Below are 19788 nucleotides of genomic sequence, written 5' to 3' on the forward strand. Positions count from 1 at the left end.
AATGCCTCTTGACAGCCACCCTGAGACCACTGAGACCATTCCTGGTGAGGATTCGGTGAACAGTAGATTGAAAAGCTGAAGGTTCAGATGGATCTCCAAAGGCAGGATTCTCCCCCCCTCCCCTCCCCTCCCCATTTCTTAAGTACATGACTTTCAGATACTGTAGACAGTGCCACTTGAAAGTTTCCTTGAAACATTTTATGGACACACCGCACAATATGCTGACATATGCCAGATGACTAATAGCTCTTTGGGAATCACGTTGTTAGTGCAAAAATGCAATTTTATGTCTATCAGACTGTTTTTGGCATTTTTGTAGATTCAAACTAAAGAAATGGAAACAGTTTATGTGCTCTGTGACAGGCTGCTAGTAACAAAGTGCCTAAAGATATTATTTTAAATTGATTCTTTGCCAAGTTGTCTGTTATGTGTAGACATAACATTGTCTTCCTTGAGTTAGGTGTCTTTTTATGCTTCAGTGATTTGTAGTTTGTGTTAAGTGGCTTAACAAACTAAACCAGAAAGCCAGCATAACGATTGCTCAAGATCACTTAATAAAATTGCCAGAAAGTCTCGCTTCTTGGAAGCAAAATATAAAGAAATTAGAGCTCGATCAAGATTATAACTGGATAACATTATCTGACATTTTCTATATCTGATGACATTATGTATATGTCACGAACTTCTGACAGTATCATATAAGATTAAAAAAAACAAAACACTTTATTTTTATATTTTTTAATATTTATACTATTTGTAATCATTTATGCAATCACTTATTAAAGCCTTGAGTTTATTATTGCAGCTCTTTATGTGAAGAGCAGAAACGCACTATAGGAGAAACAGTGCGTCTATCCTCTTAAATACATCTGTTGTTAAACATTTTTTTTACTATGTAAATGTTTCAAACGTACCTTAACAACAAAGTCCAGACAGTCAGACATAATGACGTCAGTCCTGTCTGGCTCGCGCTAAGGGTGGGGGGGTGTTGGAGTCGCGCGGGTACGCGAGAGAGGAAGGAGGAAAAAAAACTCAACCATCATCAACTCGCTGGCGGAGCGGGGTCACGAACTATGACCTTTAACAGAAGAAAACCAAAACAAATATTTTATAAAATAGCAGAGCGCACTAAATCTGTGACCGCCAGTTCCCGGAGGTAAGTCTGAGTCCTGGACTGAAAACAGTAGAAAGCTGTGAGACATACAGGACCATAAAAGAGCGTAGCTAATTTCCCAACTAGCTAGCAAGCTAGCCGATGCGGAGCTCCCTTCCTGGCCGTCTCCGGCAGCTCGGAGTGCGGGCATGGACCGTGAAACATCGGTCTCAGTCCGTTTAGGCTGACATATTTTGGTGACAGCTAAATTAATTGTTAAATACGATGACACAGCTGTCGACTTGAACCAATCCCTGCGTGCTAGGATGACAGCCACAGTGGGGCACACAGCTGCAGTCGGCTCTCACTGCAGCCTACTTGCGTTCATTTGCAGTGAGCTAGCTGAGGGGGCTAACGCTGGAAAGCTGTAGCTGCAGCAGATGAACTCGACCCTTTTACCTTTGCCATCCCGGGGACGGGAGTGGATTGAAAGTACTACGATCATACATTTTATTCATCACAGCTGCCATTTTTTTTGTATTCGCCACCAGAATATCTGTTCGGTGTCTGAAAACAAAATTGCTCGAACATATTTATCATAAGGATTCGTCTTCGATGTTACTGGCTGATTGCCAGATTCTCCATTTTGTTATGTGTTGTGATACGTTTGAGAAAAGAGGTAATGATGGACGTACTGTTAGACCAATCAGTAAACAATATGAAGCTACATAAGATTCCTGTATGGTTAGTGCAGCCACATAAATCATTTCCCCCCAAAGGCTGTCAGATTGTATTCTTATAAACAGTACAAGACCATATAAACAGAGAAGGACGGAAATCTTTCAAATGCCAGTAGATTAGAAAGAATTAAACTAATGAAAGGTGGATTTAGACACTTCCCCCAAGAATAAAGATGCTGCAAGGTGGTGATCACAGCTTTAAAAAAATCATTCTAATTTCTAGATCTTCTAGTGCAGCTTGACTTTTTCTTTCTTTCTTTCTTTTTTAACATACTAGCAGTTATGTTACACTGACAGCGAATCTAGGGTAGTTCAAAGTGGTGCAAACAGCCACAAAAAGCATACGCCAGAAAAATGTCATCATAGCCCTCAGTCACTTTATGAACAGTGTGTGTTTCAACATTTTGTGAGATTCAATTCATCTTGTATTTACTGTTACCTTCTGGCAGAAGTTTAAAGGATTTAAAAATTAATTTGTGCTCTGTTCAGTTAATGCTCGGAATATTAGTCTGTAGTGTGGAGTCATTGGGTTAGCGCAACATTAACAATTAATGTTGATGTGATGCTAAATTGTGACTTGTTGTGCTTTGTATGTTTGTGGTGGTCACAATAGCTATGCTGGGAACTGGGACTTGGAGTCCAGAACAAATTTCCTCTTCAGTGACAATAAAATATAAAGTAAAGCAAATTAGAAGTTTTAAAAATATTAAAAGCAGTGGGAGTTAGTCTCGACACCTTCATATTTACTATGTTTTTTAAGTCTTGACAGGATTTCATATTTGTCCATTTGGAGGACAGGTGTACAAAGTAAGAAATGATTGGTGCCTCTGTCGATGTCAGTGTGGTATTAGTATCTCCAAAAAGTGTTTCACCCACTGAAATTACTCTGGCACTGGACTGATGCAACTCAAGATTCATAGGTAGAAATTATTACATTAACCAATATAGGTGCAGCAGTATAGGAGGATTGACCATATCTGTGATAACATATAATATCTAACACTAACGCAGTGATGGTTCCAAACCCTCTTCAGTTAGCTTCACTTTGAGTGTGATTTTGGTTTTCAAAGGAAACAAAATAGACATTTAACAAAGGTAAAGGTGAGTTTAGCTGATAGCTTAAATATTTTATCTGGAATATTACATAAATACTGCATTGTCTTAGCAAGTTGTGTTGTGGTCTATAATAACATGTCAGCTATATCACCAAATTAAGTGAAATCCTCCTGCTGTGGTGGCTTACTCTCTGTTTGAGAATATGCAGAAGTGCTAAAGTATGGCTCTAAAGTCAGCGTAAAGTCACATGTAGAGGAACACACCAAGCTGTCGATCTTTGAACCATTGTATTGGACAGTTGCTCAGGTCTTATTAAGGATGGGGGGAAAAATTTATAGCGTAGTATTGTGTTATTTTGCAATGCAATCTTATATCAATACAGGGACACTAAATATGAACATAGTATTAAATAAATTAAAATACACTGTTAATACTATGAGCTATAGGGCTCATCTCATGCACCACCATCCCAAGATAACATTACCTGAGCAAACATTTATTTGACTAAAATAACCTTGAAAAAGGTACTTCCTAGTTCAGAGCAAGCCAAAGGCTCAGTCACACAAGTAAAAATAGGACAAGAATATCCTTGCAACTACAAAAAAAAAATTAAAAATGTATATCCATATATAATTATTTCCACATTCTGCAACCGATTGCAACTTGTGACTAAATGGTTGTCCAGACGTTTAGGGTTATTGCACGTTTACAAGCACTTTTAATCGCACGTTGCTTGGATGTCTTGCCTGATCAGAGATAACCTTTCTGCAAACAGTAATAGTCTGGACTTGGGCTGACTGTAATCACTCTGAAAAAGATTCTTGAAGGTTTGCAAGTAATTGCTGTCTAATTTTAAATGCAAACAGAATGCCAGCATGTTGCCATCAGTCTGAATGGGTCTGTCATTGTGCACAACTCATAGGGACTTGACTCATCTGGCTGCCAGCTGATTGTATTCTGGTTATTTATGTAGGCTGCAGGCTCCATGTAATGGCAACATTTATGCAGGTTTTAGGGACAGTGTTGGTATGCTTGACAATCTCATTTTGAAGCAAAAAAATAACTGAAGTGAGATAACTTTATCTTATTGGATAAAACAAATACAGACAAAGTTGACCATGAGGACATAATTTGCAATTTTAAAAATGTCACAATATACATTGTTGCAATATTCTCCATATGTTAAAAATCGCAATAAATTCTTCTTGTAATTGAAGTGAAATGTTTTGTTGAAGTTACCTAAAAAATAAGAATATTACTTTTAATAACTGTGTGATGATACGGCAGTCTATAGCTTAATATATAGGTAACAGGGCAGTAAACAGAAACTGTTTTGTCAATTTTATTTTAGTTTGAAGACTGATTGCATTTGTTATTATATAGTATAAAAAGAGAGAAGCTTATCTTTTGTTTAATTTTTAATGATTTTAAAAGTTGGGTTGCAAAGGCATTGCTGCAGCACAGATTTAGTATTTCAAAGTGGCGTAATATTTTAATGTTTATACCACCCATTCATAAGAACACATGAGTGAGACACTGGTGTGCTTCAGTAGCCAAATCGCACCATACAAAATCATCCAATGTCTTGCTGCATCTTCTGTGACCATTATGCGAGTCAGTAATGTCAGCCTGCTCTTCTGGGGTAGTTGGTATTTTTATTAGTTATTTAATTATTTTCTTTGACATCCTTCCAAACAGACCTCACTAATGACTTTACTTCATCATGACGTCCAACCTGAATCTGCTTTCCCAGCAGAAAGTGGATTCTGAGCATGACGCAGAGGTGAGTGGTCTGAAGTTGTTGCTTCATCCAACCAATATGAATTTTTTTTCCTTTTTTGATGGTTTTACTCACTTTGGTCGTGTGGTTACCTTTAAGATATAATTCACCATTTGCTGTCTTCTTTCACTTACAATAAAAGTGTATAACATTTTGTAGCAAAACATTTCAACGCTGCATATTCAAATGAAATGTATTTGTGTTGCAGACTTATTAATTAAGATTATTTTTATACATTTAACCAATTAGGTGTCATCCTCTCCATCAGACTCAGTGATGAGTGAGTCTCCGCAGCGCTTTCAGGTCATCTCGACTGAGCCCTCTACACCACAGCGAATTCAGGTAACATCTTAAACTTGAATGTGTTACAACCTGTTGACATTGTCCCCTTTCGCAGGGGCGCTGAACATGTTGGTGTTAAAATATTTTTCTTGGATCTTCCACACTTTCCCTGTTGTTCTGTCTTCCTCTTTCATCTCTTATCCCCCCCAGATTGTAACCGACCAGCAGACAGGTCAGAAGATCCAGATAGTGACAGCAATGAACCCATCCAGTGCCCCCAAGCAACAGTTCATTCTGACTACAGCTGACAGCTCAGGGGCAGGAAAGGTCATCCTGGCCTCACCAGACAGTCACAACGCCAAACAGCTCATCTTCACTGCTGCAGACAGCCTCATGCCAGGAAGAATACAGGTACATTTCCCTCTTAATACTGTCACATAGGGCATATGTGACAACACTACTGCCAATAACTTGTTCTTATTTGAATGCTTTTTTTCTAGATTGTTACAGATCCAGTGTCAATGGAACGGTTGTTAGGACAGTCAGGAGATTTGAGCCGACCACAGCCAGTGGAGTACTGTGTGGTGTGCGGAGACAAGGCTTCAGGTACTTCAGCCACTTAACATGAGTATACTTCGGATCTTTTCCATATACTTTGGTATCCAGCTGTGTGTTCAGCTTCATATTGTCAGTAGACTCAACCACGGGTACAAAATAAGAACTTTTTTGTCTGTGTGCAGGACGTCACTATGGTGCCGTCAGTTGCGAAGGATGTAAGGGCTTTTTTAAGCGGAGTGTGAGGAAGAATCTGACTTACAGCTGCCGCAGTAAGCAGGACTGCGTCATCAACAAACACCACCGCAATCGCTGCCAATTCTGTCGGTTGAGAAAATGCCTTAAGATGGGGATGAAGACTGAGTGTGAGTGTGCATCCAATTCCAGGACACAGTGCAAAAAATACACCCAGAAACAAGTCAAGTATTGTCCCTGAGAAGGTAGTTTCAGTTTCCTTGAGAAATAAGTGAGATATGGCCCGAAAAAGTCTTCTATCTTTTTCCTGACCTGACATGTATAAAATACAGACTGGTGTGACACTGGATACTGCTGCAGGAGGTTGTTTAGGAAACATTGTCCCTACAGCTACTCAACAAGGGTTATTTTTAGTAAAAATATAGGTTCAGCTCTTTCTTTACCATCAATTTGTCAGGAAGTCCAACTGAGAACTATTCTGATCAGTTAAACCAGAAGTACCTCATATCTGCAGTATTCTGAGAGACACTAAATATCATTAGCATTGTTCTCAGTGCATGATTGTAGAAACGCACAATGTTCTTTGCTTTTACTTGTAGGCATGAGGAAAATATTAACACATTCTGACTCCTGTAAATATTCAGCTGTCCAGAGTGAGAGGAAACCCATCGACATTGTGCCCAGAGAGAGGCATGCCAACTGCGCGGCCTCCACCCAAAAGATCTACATTCGTAAGGACCTAAACAGTCCACTCATCGCCACACCTACGTTTATCTCCGATACAGAGACAGATGGATCCAGGTCAGACCTGCAGACAAACATTGGGTCTGAGCTGTTAAATTTGCACCATCTTTAAGTTTCCAACGATTTTGTAAAGTTGTTTTGATGGTTCTTTGTACCACATGTAGGTCCAGCTTGCTGGACCAGGGGATGCTGGTTAACATCCAGCAGCCAGTGATCCAGAGTGATGGAACTTTGGTGCTGGCAACTGATTCAAAGGTACATCTAATCATTAAAGAGACTGTGTAACAGTAAACAAAACATCTGCCTTTTGTAAGTCGTGTAAAGAGGTTGGAGCATAAAATCTGTGCTAGGCTGTAATGTATGTACAGTGGGTGCTGGTTATGTTGCCTATATGATGGGATATAATCTGCATTGAGTCACTTGTCTTTAGATGGATTGTGGGCAGGGAGACTTGGGGACGCTAGCCAACGTTGTGACATCACTGGCCAACCTAAGTGACTCACTAAAAGAAAACCTAAACAATGGTGATACCTCAGACAGCCAACATGAAGAGCAGTCTGCAAGCGAGATAACACGGTCAGTCAGCAACACCCAGAGAGGAGTCTTGCCTTTGCTTGTTCAGATTTGGGTTCAGGTGGCTTATCGTTAGTGTTCTCTTCAAATTTACTTTGTTTGTCTCTGCAGAAGTAAACCAGTTCTCTATTTGCATTTGTTTAATACCGCATTGGTAATTTTGTGAGTTATGCGTTGTGGGTTCTAATATCTGCATTATTTTTTAACACTGATAAAACCTGTGTTGTAGACTGTAGATAATATCTCATTGATGACTTTGCATTGTTTTTGTTCTTATTTGAATGAACATAGTAACTGGATCAAAGGAGCTTGCAAAGAAAAGCGTCTGGACTTCTTTAAGTTGCTTGAAGACGTTTCACCTCTCATCCGAGAATCTTCTTCAGTTCTAAGGTCAAATGGTGGAGAGTCCCAGATTTAAACCCAGTGGGAGTATCCCCCCAAGAGGGACCTTAGAACCTTAGAACTGAAGAAGCTTCTCGGATGAGAGGTGAAATGTCTTCAAGCAACTTAAAGAAGTCCAGACGCTTTTCTTTGCAAGCTCCTTTGACTACGATGACCTGGATGACTGAGAACCTTCACAGACATAGTAACTGGATAATTGTGTGTATAAGAAAACAGTGTTAAAAACAGCATTTAGGTAATAAAAGTGGTGCTAAGGAGTTAACGCATGTATGTGTGCAATAAGAACACATTTATACTTTTGTGACTTATATGTTTCTTGTTAATGAAATTAATGAAAGGTCATTTTATGTGTGCTTGTGTGTTGCACACAGTGCCTTTGACACCCTGGCCAAAGTCTTCAACCCACCTGAAGTTGGGGTCGAAGACAATCTGGCTGATAAGTCACAATGTGTCAGTGGAACAACGATCCAGCTGATTGGTCGAGACCAGGAGACCCCTATTATAGAGGTGGAAGGACCACTGCTCACAGACAGCCATGTCAGCTTTAAGGTGAATAGAGTTCACATGTAATGGGAAGAACAATATGCACAATTTTTGGAGATGATTGACTGCTGAGGGATACCGATTGGCATCCACAGAAGGGTGGGTGGTACTCAGAGGTTATTCACCAGAATACAAGACCATTCATCTGTCTATGCAGTTTTAAATTACCAAAGTATGGATGCGTGGTCAATAATAAACAGCAAAACCCTGTTAAGTGGTTTGTTATCACCTGCAGTTGAAACACTTATTTTAAGTTTCTTTTTAGTTGGTGTTTATTTGATTTTTGTCCTTGCAAAGATACTGGCAGGAAACACGAGGAACAGTGAAAAATATGACATGTAACAAGCAGATCCCCAGCTGGACATTTTGTGCAATGTGCATTAACTTGAGCGACTCATTTAACACTTGCTTTGTGTTTCCTTTGTGTTACCATTCTCCTGTCAGCAGTAAGGTTTTTGTACTTGATGTCCTTTTCAGCTGTGTTGTGTTTGTATCTTTCCTCTAGCTGACCATGCCCAGCCCCATGCCCGAGTATCTGAATGTACACTACATCTGTGAATCTGCATCTAGACTTCTCTTCCTCTCCATGCACTGGGCACGCTCAATCCCAGCCTTCTCAGCTCTCGGGTGAGAGAGTTTTCACACAAGCTGTTGTCTTTGCAAACACTACCAGATGATTGTTAATCAATATTTTCCCTCTCTTCTCAGTCAGGAGGCAAACACAAGTTTGGTGCGAGCCTGTTGGAACGAGCTGTTCACTCTGGGTCTTGCTCAGTGCGCTCATGTGATGAACCTGTCGACCATCCTTGCCGCCATCATCAACCACCTTCAAAGCAGCATCCAGGATGGTATGGACCACAGACCTCGCCATCTTTCACAGTAGGACACACACGCATATAAACAGGAGTAAAGAAATGTGATTTTTCTTTTTTTTTCCTTTCTTTTTTGTTATTAACAAACATAGGCCTTAAGCATAGAAGACAACTTTATTACTTACATGTGATGAAATCAGAACAGGCTCATATTGTTGCTGTTTTTATTTAGATTGTAACAAAACTTTGAAATGTAATTGCATAAATAAAAATCCCCCCTGCATTTTGGCTTAATGAAGCCAACTACATTGCAAACAAGTGACGACACTTGCCACTAACACTGACTAAGAATTGCGTCGTTTTTCAGTGACGACATGCTTTTTGTTGTTTCTCTAAGTAACTTTTCTCGGACCATTAAGATGGAAAAGAATTAAAGAAAATAAGAGACTTAAACCATGAATATTTATACAAAATGGAAACTTTCTTCTGTCTCAGACAAACTGTCAGGGGAAAGGGTGAAACAGGTGATGGAGCATATCTGGAAGTTCCAGGAGTTCTGTAACAGCATGACAAGGCTGGAGACCGACAGCTATGAATACGCCTACCTGAAGGCTATAGTGTTGTTCAGCCCAGGTGAGTCTGATTTTCTGTGTCAGAAATAATAATGGACAGTCTAGCTGTTATCAGTCAAATTATTTTGGAGAACAACTGTTGTGTGTTTGACTCATCAGATCACCCAGGTGTGGACAGCAGTGGGCAGATTGAGAAGTTCCAGGAGAAAGCTCTGATGGAGCTACAGGACTATGTGCAGAAAACATATCCAGATGACACCTACAGGTACATTCATACCTCCTGTCCTACTCTCATCCACATTCAAAGCAAAGTGACAAAAAATGTTATACAAAGTGATACCCTAACTTAATACCCAGCACTAAGATGGAAAAATAACTGATACTATGCCACTCTTATTTTATTGCCGTAAGTTAATTGTGAGTTTGGTTGAGTCTTTTTTGGTTTTTACAACTTCTCTCCAGCATATACCTGTTTCATTCTGTGGGACACGTCACTGTCTGCCAGGCTTTAAGCTTTTATTTTCACTGTGGCTTTCTGAGGTTGTGAATTCACCAACCTGTTATCTGCACTATTCTCGAGTAGGCACAGTAAAACATCTCAGACTCTGCAGAAGGGAGCTGTATTAAGACTGATAAACATCCAAGCTGACTGCATCTGACGTTTACATTCTTTTCTCTGCAGAGTAAAAACAGGTCATGTCTATAGGGTGCAGGTCTGCAGTGCATGTCTGAAAAAAGCTTTTGGCTGATGTTGTCTGCTGTTCAGTTGTCATTTAATCTGACTGTTAACATTTTATTTGATGTCCAGTGCTGGTAAATCTTTGTATCCCAAATTTGTATCCTAGTTACAACCATCAGCCACCAGATGGAGCATCATTGTATAAAAATGCCATATCAAAAGGATGAGATTGTGGATACAAGCAGCAGAAATGAGCTTTCTTTGAAAGGTGGCTGACCTCTCCTTAAAGAAAGGGTTGTTCTCAGCTAGCTGAGGTTGGTTGCTTCTTGGATGAGGTGTTATGAGGATGTTCTAACAGGAGGACAGGGATATTCTCTTGGCATTACCCAGAAAGAGCTGGAGGAGGTAGCTGTGGAGAGAGTCTGGACTTCTCTGCCTCTCTTTCCCCAAGATTTTTATGATAGCTGTGTGAAGCACCACACCTTTAGACAGTGTTTACTATAATAATCAGAGTTTGAATCTAAATAAGTCGTACCCAGGCTGTATGATGCAGTGAATTTTGAGCGACAAGCCAATGGTTTGATTAGCAGCATATCATGGTGAGCAGAGGAATATGTGTTGTTGGTTTCATCCAGCTGTACAGGATACAAGTGCCTATATCGTGAATTGGTATGTGAGGAATGCTCTTACCATCTTATTGCAGATAACAAAGTGAAAACAGCGATAGTAGTTGTGTTGGGGTGGGGTGGGCAAAAGAGGACCATCGGTGTACCACTACCCACCCTTCATAATGCACAATGTGGATTCCAAAGACAAAAAAGTCTGTAACACCCAGGGAGAAATGAGCACACACCCCAGGAGTGTATTTGTCATTTCTGGCTTGAAGAGATGTTTTTTAATTTGTTCTTTAATGATCATTATTAATGAACATGCAAGTGGATATGAGCAGAACAGCTAAAACAGTATTAAGTTAATACATGCTGGGTCTTTACTGTTTTTACCTCAGAGCTGTACTTCTCTACTCTTCATTGTGCCTTTGCCACACACAGTGGAGTCTTTTACCAACAAATGAGGTTTGCTGGAAGGTGTTGGTTTGGTTCACCAGGCTGAGCCACTCCACACACACACACACACACACACACACACACACACACACACACACACACACACACACACACACACACCTTAATTTGAAAGTGTGTAGACGTCCAGACATGCACTTTCAATTATATATGTAAATGCAACATTATATTATATCAAGGCAGATTCATTGTATCATGACTCTTATAATAATGATCACATTGATTTAATGCATCACTGGGGAAATAATCTAAAAATTGGCCTTGATTGGTTCACTTTGGCCAAGGTCGATCGCTGACGTCATCGTCCATTGGCACAAACCTGAACTCCTGTGTCCTTTTCTTTTCTGTGGATGTCTGGCAGAGGGCCTTCATTCCATTTCAGGTAAAATCGTGTTTGCATGCAGTGATGTGTTGTGTAAATGACATCTTTATTCCATTCCTCAGGCTGACACGTATTCTGACTCGTCTGCCTGCACTGCGCCTCATGAACTCAAGCATCACAGAGGAGCTCTTCTTCACCGGCTTAATAGGAAATGTTTCTATTGACAGCATAATTCCTTACATCCTCAAGATGGAGACGGCTGAGTATAACAGCCAGGACTCTGACTCTACAGAATGACACGCCATCACTCCGAGCACCCTAACTCTCAGAGTTTGAAGTATTTAGTGAGTCTCCTCTTCAGGTACACACTTTCTCTTGTAAGGATTGTATTTTTGAACTGCAGTACTAAATCCTGCAGCAAGCCCTTGCTTTCAATGATGCATAGTGCAAAGTCATTCAGGTAGATTGAGATGGAATGGCACTGGACAGCCTGGATGGCTGAGGATGTTTCCTGAAGCTGATGCAGTCAGTCCTGTTGAACTAAATAACAGAATCTTCAGCATCTACAGCTATGCTCTTTAATGTCTTTATAGCACTTGACCTAACCCTTTCAAATTGCGTTACATTTGTCTAGGTTTGCATAACTTACAGAAAGTCCAGAATCTAAAAGTAACATTAAAAGAAATCCTGCATGTGAAAAAGATCTTTAAAAACCTCTTTAGAGTGGAGGACATCTGATTACTTTAAAGCTGGGAAGTTTTTTTGAACATCAGCGCAGTAAAATTGGCATGTTTCTGATACAGGCCATTAAAAAGAATTGAGTTTTCAATATGTATGGAAAAGAGCTTTTCTTGTTAATTTTGACACAACTGAAATTAAAATGTTGTTCAATTAGTTAAATCTGAATTATAGTTAGAGAAACTCAGTCAGGTATATAAAGGTACAAACTCTCAGTTATGTTCTCCATTAGTAAGTATTCATAGCATGTCATAGTATTGATCAAGCTCATAGCGCATAATCAGCTCAGTGCATCACCTCTCTTTTAGTTTTGCTTTTACAATAACAAAAGTTTCATAAGTCAAGTTAGTCATTTAAATTGAGGAGCGTATGTTGTTTCTTATACTGAACGATAGGGCTGCCACGATTAGTCGACTAGTCACGATTACGTCGACTATCAAAATCGTCGACGACTGATTTAATAGTCGACACGTCGTTTGAAGCTTTGTAAGATCCCAAAAGACGCAGGAATAAGTTGTAGGATTTAAGAGTGTAATAACGGACTGAAACAGAAGATGGCGGCACTGCTTGTACAAGGATGCCAGCTGCTGTTAAACCCTGAAGAAGAAGAAGCTGCGTCCCAGAGTTCATAGCGTGGCCCAGCTCAGTTTTCAACAATGGCGGCAGCTAGTTAGTTTTAGTATTACTCTTATTATTCTTTCTGGGTCACAAAATAAACGTTTAAGATATTCTCAGGCGAGAATGTAGCTGTGTAAACCTCAAATATCTGCTCAGTTTATCAAGACATATTTTCAAAAGCGCTCCGACGTTTTCGGAGACGTCTGTTACCCACCAGCTCAATAGCTAACGGGTTCAAGGCTCACTAGAGCCCGTGAGAACACCGGACTCCCGGCAAATCGTTTTCAAACCCACCGCCGTCTTTCGCGACTCAGGTTAAACATGATATATGAGTCACTTAGATAACTTAAAAATGTTATTGTTTGGCTTTTTTTTAGTATTTTACTTGTTCCTGAATGAATCGGTTTGGCTGAGATTAAAGTTACAGTTTTTACACAGCTGAATAAACCTCAAGCAGACAACTGATTATCAGAAGTGTGAGATGCTCGAGAATATACTCCAGTGTCCTGTTATATTTTAGATATCAAGGAGCAGACGGCTGAGTTTATTAAACTTCACCGAAACAATCTGCAAATTTCATTAAAATTTAATAAATTTTAATCTTGCCTTTATTTTTAGCTAGCACATACCTTAAACACTTAAAGCTGTAAGCTAATGATAGTTATATTAAGAGCAGATGCATGCTGGTGCAATAAGCTGTATGTTTTATGTCCAATGAATGCATGATCTGATTAGTCGACTAATCGCAAAAATAATCGGTGACTAGTCGACTATCAAAATAATCGTTTGCGGCAGCCCTACTGAACGACATCTCAGAGGTTTTTTATGTGCTTGTGTTTCTATGTGGTACAATTATTTTTAGGTTATTATGAGTATGTTCCTCATATAATCCGTGCAATCACCTCATCAATTTTCCCTTTTATGACAATCAATTACATATTGTTTCCTTCTGTCCTGTCAGTGTCATAACTATTCTTCTCTATCTTCATTTTTTACAGTATTTATCATCAGCTAAATATTTCTTTTAAGGAATTAGATTACCTTAAATGTTTGGGTTTAAAAATCCGACTTATGTGTAGCTATGCTACTGTTTTTTATTTTTGCATTTGTATTCTCGTGCACATCAATCAGCTTTTGTGGTGTTTCATTGCACTCATGCTGACTAAAACTTTGTGTTTTGTATGTTTTCCAAAAACTTTAACTTGTTGTAAACAAATTTGCTCGTTGCATACTAAGTGTACTTAAAGTACTTTTGGGCAGGTTTCCCTGATTTAAAAGAAAAAAATGGAGAAAAAAAAAAGATTTTCTAGGAATCCAATCCCGAGTGCATTGATGTCTTGGAGACTAAGTAGGAGATATGCATTGGCTTACCTTCTTATATTATGGTTCTGAATAGGCATCCACAGCACCATGAATGATAATGGGTGTATAAATAGGTCAGCTATGATTATGTCTCTGTGAAGTACATGTCAGATGTAATATTTGGGTTTAAAACCCATATGGACTGTTCGTAAAGGCACTGGTGAGAAAAGACCTTCGTACATGTAATTTCATTAAAATGAGTGCATGTTGTTTTGAAGCAGGGTTTTTTTAATCTTGTCGCTGTCTGCCCTAAAAAGGAGCATTGTTATAATTTTTCTAGAGCATTGCAATGCATGCAAAAGTTGCTTAAGCGCATTTTATTAAATGCTGTATGGAAAGTGTGGATTTAAATGTTGTGGCTTTAAAATATTTACCATGAGCAGCTCCCACATTACAGGATAATAGAGTTTTTCCAGAGTATCTTATGGTTAAGATTTTATACTGTGTAAAAGTACTGTTTTTTTCCTTATGTAAAATGTCTGTGTTCAAACATTGAGATTGAGAAAATCAGAAAATCATTCATGTTTTGCTCGAGTTGGTCACAGTCCTACCTTTCTACCTCACGCTGATAAAGATATAAAAGAAATGTGTTAATGACTGAGTCCCGCATCAGAATTCCAGTCTCTGAAGCTACGCATTTTAAACAAAATAAACAGTTATTCATGAAATAAAACACGACTGAAGTTATTTGTGATGAAGATGGATGATAGAACTGGAAAAGCTGAAGTCTGTATGAACATATCAGTTTTTTTTTCTGTTCCGTTGAATAGAAGTTAGGCTTTAGTAACAATACAGGCAGGAACCATAGCATTCTCCTTATTACTTTGATCACTTTTAAATACAGATGTTTCCCCATAAAAATAAAGCCATCAAATAACGAGTGAAAAAAGCATTAATAATGCAGAAACCTGCTTAATGGGTCTGCTTGAATATTTTATTCTACAGTTTACTGAACAACAGCGAACGAAACCCCAAAAAGACACAAAAAACAGAAATTCTGTTTCCAAAAAAAGAGAAAAGCTTTATAGTATTTATCTGAATTGAAGATGATCTTTTATCTTTTATTATCTTTTAAACTGTATATATTTCTCCCGTGTGTATTTACTCTTAGTTTTTAACAACTGTACAGAGACACCTTTTTCATAGCTTCAATGATTATTGCAAAACTTTACACACAAAATATTTAAGCTGCATTCACAGAACCACGCAGTGTTGTCAAATCAACACACAATCAGGCGAAATTACTCCACTAAGCTCGTATTGCTGACTGCTTCAAAGGAAAAAAAAATTAAAGACAAGTCTTTCCAAAGTCATTCTACAAAAGATGAAAAAATATGAAGTTAAAATAGAGATGAACTAATTTTCATGTTCAAGAAACCAGTTTGAGATGATCTGAGCGTTGCAACGTGGTGTGTTGCTGGAAGCAGCACTCAGGAGATGGATACACTGTTGACATACAGTAAAGTAATGGACATGGTCATCAACAACACTCAGGTAGGTTGTGGTGTATAAACACTGAGTTGGTACTTTAATGTGCTCAAAGTGTGACAAAAATATCCCCCACACCATTACACTAGAATTAACCTGAGCAGCTAATACAAGGCAGGATGGATGGTTTCATGCTGCTTATGCCATATTATAACTCTACCACCCAAATATCACAGCAGAAATTAAGATTTATAAAACCAGACAAGTTTTTTTTTCTAACCATCTATTGCCTAGTTTTTGAAGCTGTAGCCTCAGTTTCCTGTTCTTAGCTGACATTAACTGGCCCTTACGGGTTCCATACCATCATACCAGAAGCAATGAGTGTGAATAATTTAAAGTTATTGTGTTGACTTTTGTTGTAACTTCTGCTTCCAGTAGTTAGTCTTACAACAAATGAACTGTTGTGTAGACTGTGTTTTAAGGTTATAAGGCAAAATATAAGTTTTGGCAAAAAGAGTGATTGGTTTAAAAAGTTAATATTTTAGCAATTCGGGAAAATAATAATGTAGCTTAGGCGTTCTTGCAAAAAACTACAATTACCATCACTCTTTGGTCGCTTGGCTAGCGACCTTCCTACGTCATCAAAACGCGTCTCTGTTAGTGTGCTTTTTTTGGCTACAGGCACGCGCAGTTTGCTATTAAATGGTAATTTGTAAATATAAAAAAGGTTAAGATGCCTATGAAAGGAAGGTTTCCGATTAGGAGGACCCTGGAATATCTCCAGAAGGGCGACATCATCTTCAAAAACAGAGTGAAGATTATGACAGTGAATTATAACACACACGGCGAGCTCAGCGACGGAGCAAGGTCAGAGCATCGACTAGGAAATAGACGAGCAGAAATTTCAGCTTATTTTATACACTTAAAAAAAAGTCAACTCTTTTTGAGCCACGCTGTTGTTGAGATCTCACGTGTCTCATGTTTTATTAACCTGAGCCCATAAACACGTGGATCAGGGGAGAGGGGGTAAAATGCTGTGTGGATTACCTGGTCATCCTTTATAACTACTCTGACAGTATGCTCATATGCATCACTGTGAAAAGTACCGTGTTTTTTCAAGTCATGTTTATCCCTTTGAATTGTTGTGAATGTCAGAAAAATGGTGAATGATACAAATCCTTTTTTACATTAAGGTTTTAAAATTCAATTCATTCAAAACAACAGTTGCCTCAAGGGCTGGTGTCATGTAGGTTTCAGATATCACCCTGGGTCAGCACACCTGAATCAAATGATTTGTTCATTACCTTCATTATCTGGAGAACTTCAAGACATGTTGAGGAGGTAATTAAGTCACTTAAATCAGCTGTGTTGGATCAAGGACACATCTAAAACCTGAAGTACACTGGCCCTTGAGGCCTGGAGTTAGACACCCCTGCTTTAGGACAACTCCATAATAACGAATTACGATAGTTGAGCTTAGAATGCATGAACTACTTTTTCAGCATTACTTTGAGAGAGGACGTTTTTAACTTTAGAGATATTGTTTAAATGCAAGACAGCAGTCTTACATATTTGTTTAATATGTGCACTGAAGGAAATATCCAGGTCGCAGAATAAATCCAAGATTCTTCAAAGTTTCCTAAAAGAAAACACAAGTTTTGGATAATTTTACTTTAATCTTTTATCACAATAGTTTTCAGTTGATTTTGCATTAATTCAACTTTGTGTTTAAGTTTACTTCTCAGAAGTTTACTATATACAGGTTTTCCAGAAACACTTAAAAAAACAAAAAAACAGCATGATTGCCTTTTTTTTAATGCAGAAAGCTATAACAACTGTAATGATCTAAATGAAGCTAAATTGTCTTCTCTCTGTGTTTTGCAGAAAGTTTGTGTTCTTCAATATTCCTCAGATTCAGTACAAAAACCCGTGGGTCCAAATTATGATGTTCAAAAACATGACGCCGTCATCCTTCCTGAAGTTCTACCTGGGTGTGTAGCTTTACGTGTTGTTGTGTAGTGTTGATACGAAATACTGGAGAAATTAAACTGGGCTTAGATTGATCTTCTTTTGTGTTTTTGTCCAGACGACGGGGAACAAGTAATGGTGGATGTGGAGGGGAAGGACCACAAACAGATTGCTCAACATGTTAAGAAGATTTTGGGCAAACCAGAGTAAGATATACAAGGATTTTTTAAAAGTGTGAATCGTCTTTTATGAAACAGAAACAAATAGTTTGAAAAAATACCTTCCATAACTTTTCTTAACTCAGTGGCAAACCACTGAGGAGGATTTCTAAGAAGTTATGAACCACGTTGCTTAGGTGATCTGTCTGAATTAACACTGTGATGTCTACCTGTTAAAACTAAAGTCCAGAAGACGGACTACAAAATGAGCATCTTACTTCATCCTGTGTTCCTATCGTGTTGTTTCATACAGCTAATACAAGAACCAACAGTAAAAAAATATGATTACATACTAAAGTTGGAATTTTAAAGAAAAACATAAACCTGGATATAAACATGAATTCATAATGAATGATGGATGTGACGCTAATAGCACTTGGGTGCACCTTAAATGCACTTTGATCATGTAGACTTTCTTTTATATGTAAATTCTTTTTACCTCGATCAGAAGCAGATCTTATTACAGCAGCATAATGTTCATAATTCACCTGTGGGTTTAACATTACCTTTCATTAAAGGTTCAAAACATATCATCAGGTTACAACATGAAATAGAATCACTGTTCATTAGCATTTAATGGTGACCTGCCACTTCCTTCCGATCCAGTGTATCCTCTCCTAAAGGAGGTAATAAAGGAAGCACTTAAGCACTTTTCCTTTGTATTTAGAAAAGTCAACCAGATCTTATTATGGCTGCCATGCAGATAATTCCAGGTTATTTGCCTCAGTTAGTAACCTTTTTAAGATAAATAGGCTATTCGAGCACACCTCTGGATGTCTGCATACGCTCACATCAGAATATATTTAGGTTTGCTTACTTTTGAGCTATTTTATAGTGTTTCAGAATTAACTTTAATTATATACAATTGATATTTTTCCCTGTTGGCTCACAACAAATCAATACTCTGTAAAGAAAAATGTATTTATTTTTCCTTCCTAATGTCTATAAGAGGACAACCTCTCTGACTGCGAGGGATCTATGTTTGTACCTCCAAAATGAATCAGGCACATCTTGTGGTCTGTAATTATCCTTGGTGTGTGTAGATTTCTTTGAATGGATTAGACATTGTTCATAAAGGCACATACCTGCATATTTAGGGTCCCACAGTTCACACTGCATGTTAGGATTAAAAAAGAGTGAAAATGAGATCTGAATTCTGCAGAAATCTGTGATAAAACTGGTGAGTCAAAGAGTTGTCCACAGAGAGCCCACAGACCATCTGCGGAGTCCTGATGGTGGCAGTTCAGATGCTTCCCATCTAATCTGACAAAGATTGAAAGGATTTAACAAGAAAAATCAAGTAAACTGCCCAAATCCAGGTGTGCATAAGAAACCCCAAAGCTGTCACTGCTGCCAAAGGAACTTCTAAAGAGTAGAAAGGAGATTTCAGCAAGATGGACTCCTCAATTTTTAGTTTTACCATTTACTACTGTGCAGTGTCAAATGTCCTCTGTGTAAAAACTCTTCTCCAGCGAAGACCAGGCGATCTGTTCATATATTTATTTTACTCAACTCTCTCCACAGAGAGGTGCTACAAGCTGAAGCTCTGGCTAAGATGCAAGCCTCCAACCCCGCCAACTTTGGGCCAAAGAAGTACTGTCTGAGGGAGTGCATCTGTGAAGTGGAGGGCCAGGTGCCATGTCCTGGCACCACTCCGCTGCCTAAAGAGATGACGGGCAAATACAAGGCCCAGATGGCAGCATCACAGGAGTAGAGTCTGAGAAGGACAGTGGACTTTTGTAGATTTACAGAACAATATTACGGGATTATGTGGCTTCATTTGGTGTTTATATAACTATATCAAAGGACTGGCACTCAACTGTGAAGCAGGAGGAACCAATCATCTGTCACAGTGAGACCTGTTGAAGACTTCGCATGGATGTATATGGGCTGACTGATGTGAGCATTTAAATAAAACCCATTTTTCTCATGTAGCTTTACTAACCAGCCTATTTTGTTCACACTATGTAAGTATTCACCATCAATGCTCACATGAAAAGTGGAAAAACAAAACCAAAATGCAATC

At 38.7% G+C, this 19788-nt stretch overlaps 2 protein-coding genes across 5 annotated transcripts; both read left to right on the forward strand.

Moving 5' to 3' along the window:
* Positions 1–971: 971 nt before the first annotated feature.
* On the forward strand, positions 972–14821 carry nr2c2 (nuclear receptor subfamily 2, group C, member 2). Of its 4 annotated transcripts, none has more exons than XM_004546115.4 (15): positions 974–1156; positions 4588–4672; positions 4919–5011; positions 5162–5362; positions 5452–5557; positions 5692–5871; positions 6301–6502; positions 6610–6700; positions 6876–7021; positions 7792–7969; positions 8469–8590; positions 8672–8811; positions 9271–9408; positions 9507–9612; positions 11553–14821. In XM_004546115.4, exons 2-15 carry the CDS (start codon positions 4613–4615, stop codon positions 11725–11727), a joined length of 1938 nt encoding a protein of 645 aa, XP_004546172.1. In that variant the 5' UTR covers positions 974–1156; positions 4588–4612; the 3' UTR covers positions 11728–14821. The 4 variants fall into 4 exon arrangements, 3 of the variants coding, with proteins under 3 accessions (XP_004546172.1, XP_004546173.1, XP_004546174.1); XM_004546116.5 differs by having other exon boundaries at positions 975–1156; positions 6346–6502; XR_191057.5 differs by lacking the exon at positions 11553–14821 and having other exon boundaries at positions 972–1156; positions 8672–8842; positions 9507–9611.
* A 1386-nt stretch (positions 14822–16207) lies between these two features.
* mrps25 (mitochondrial ribosomal protein S25) lies at positions 16208–19696 on the forward strand. Its single transcript, XM_004546118.3, has 4 exons — positions 16208–16443; positions 17461–17567; positions 17663–17750; positions 19287–19696. Exons 1-4 carry the CDS (start codon positions 16310–16312, stop codon positions 19474–19476), a joined length of 519 nt encoding a protein of 172 aa, XP_004546175.1. The 5' UTR covers positions 16208–16309; the 3' UTR covers positions 19477–19696.
* The last annotated feature ends 92 nt before the right edge of the window (positions 19697–19788 follow it).

The sequence above is a fragment of the Maylandia zebra genome, linkage group LG20 (genome assembly GCF_041146795.1).
Source record: "Maylandia zebra isolate NMK-2024a linkage group LG20, Mzebra_GT3a, whole genome shotgun sequence".
Lineage (NCBI taxonomy): Eukaryota > Metazoa > Chordata > Actinopteri > Cichliformes > Cichlidae > Maylandia > Maylandia zebra.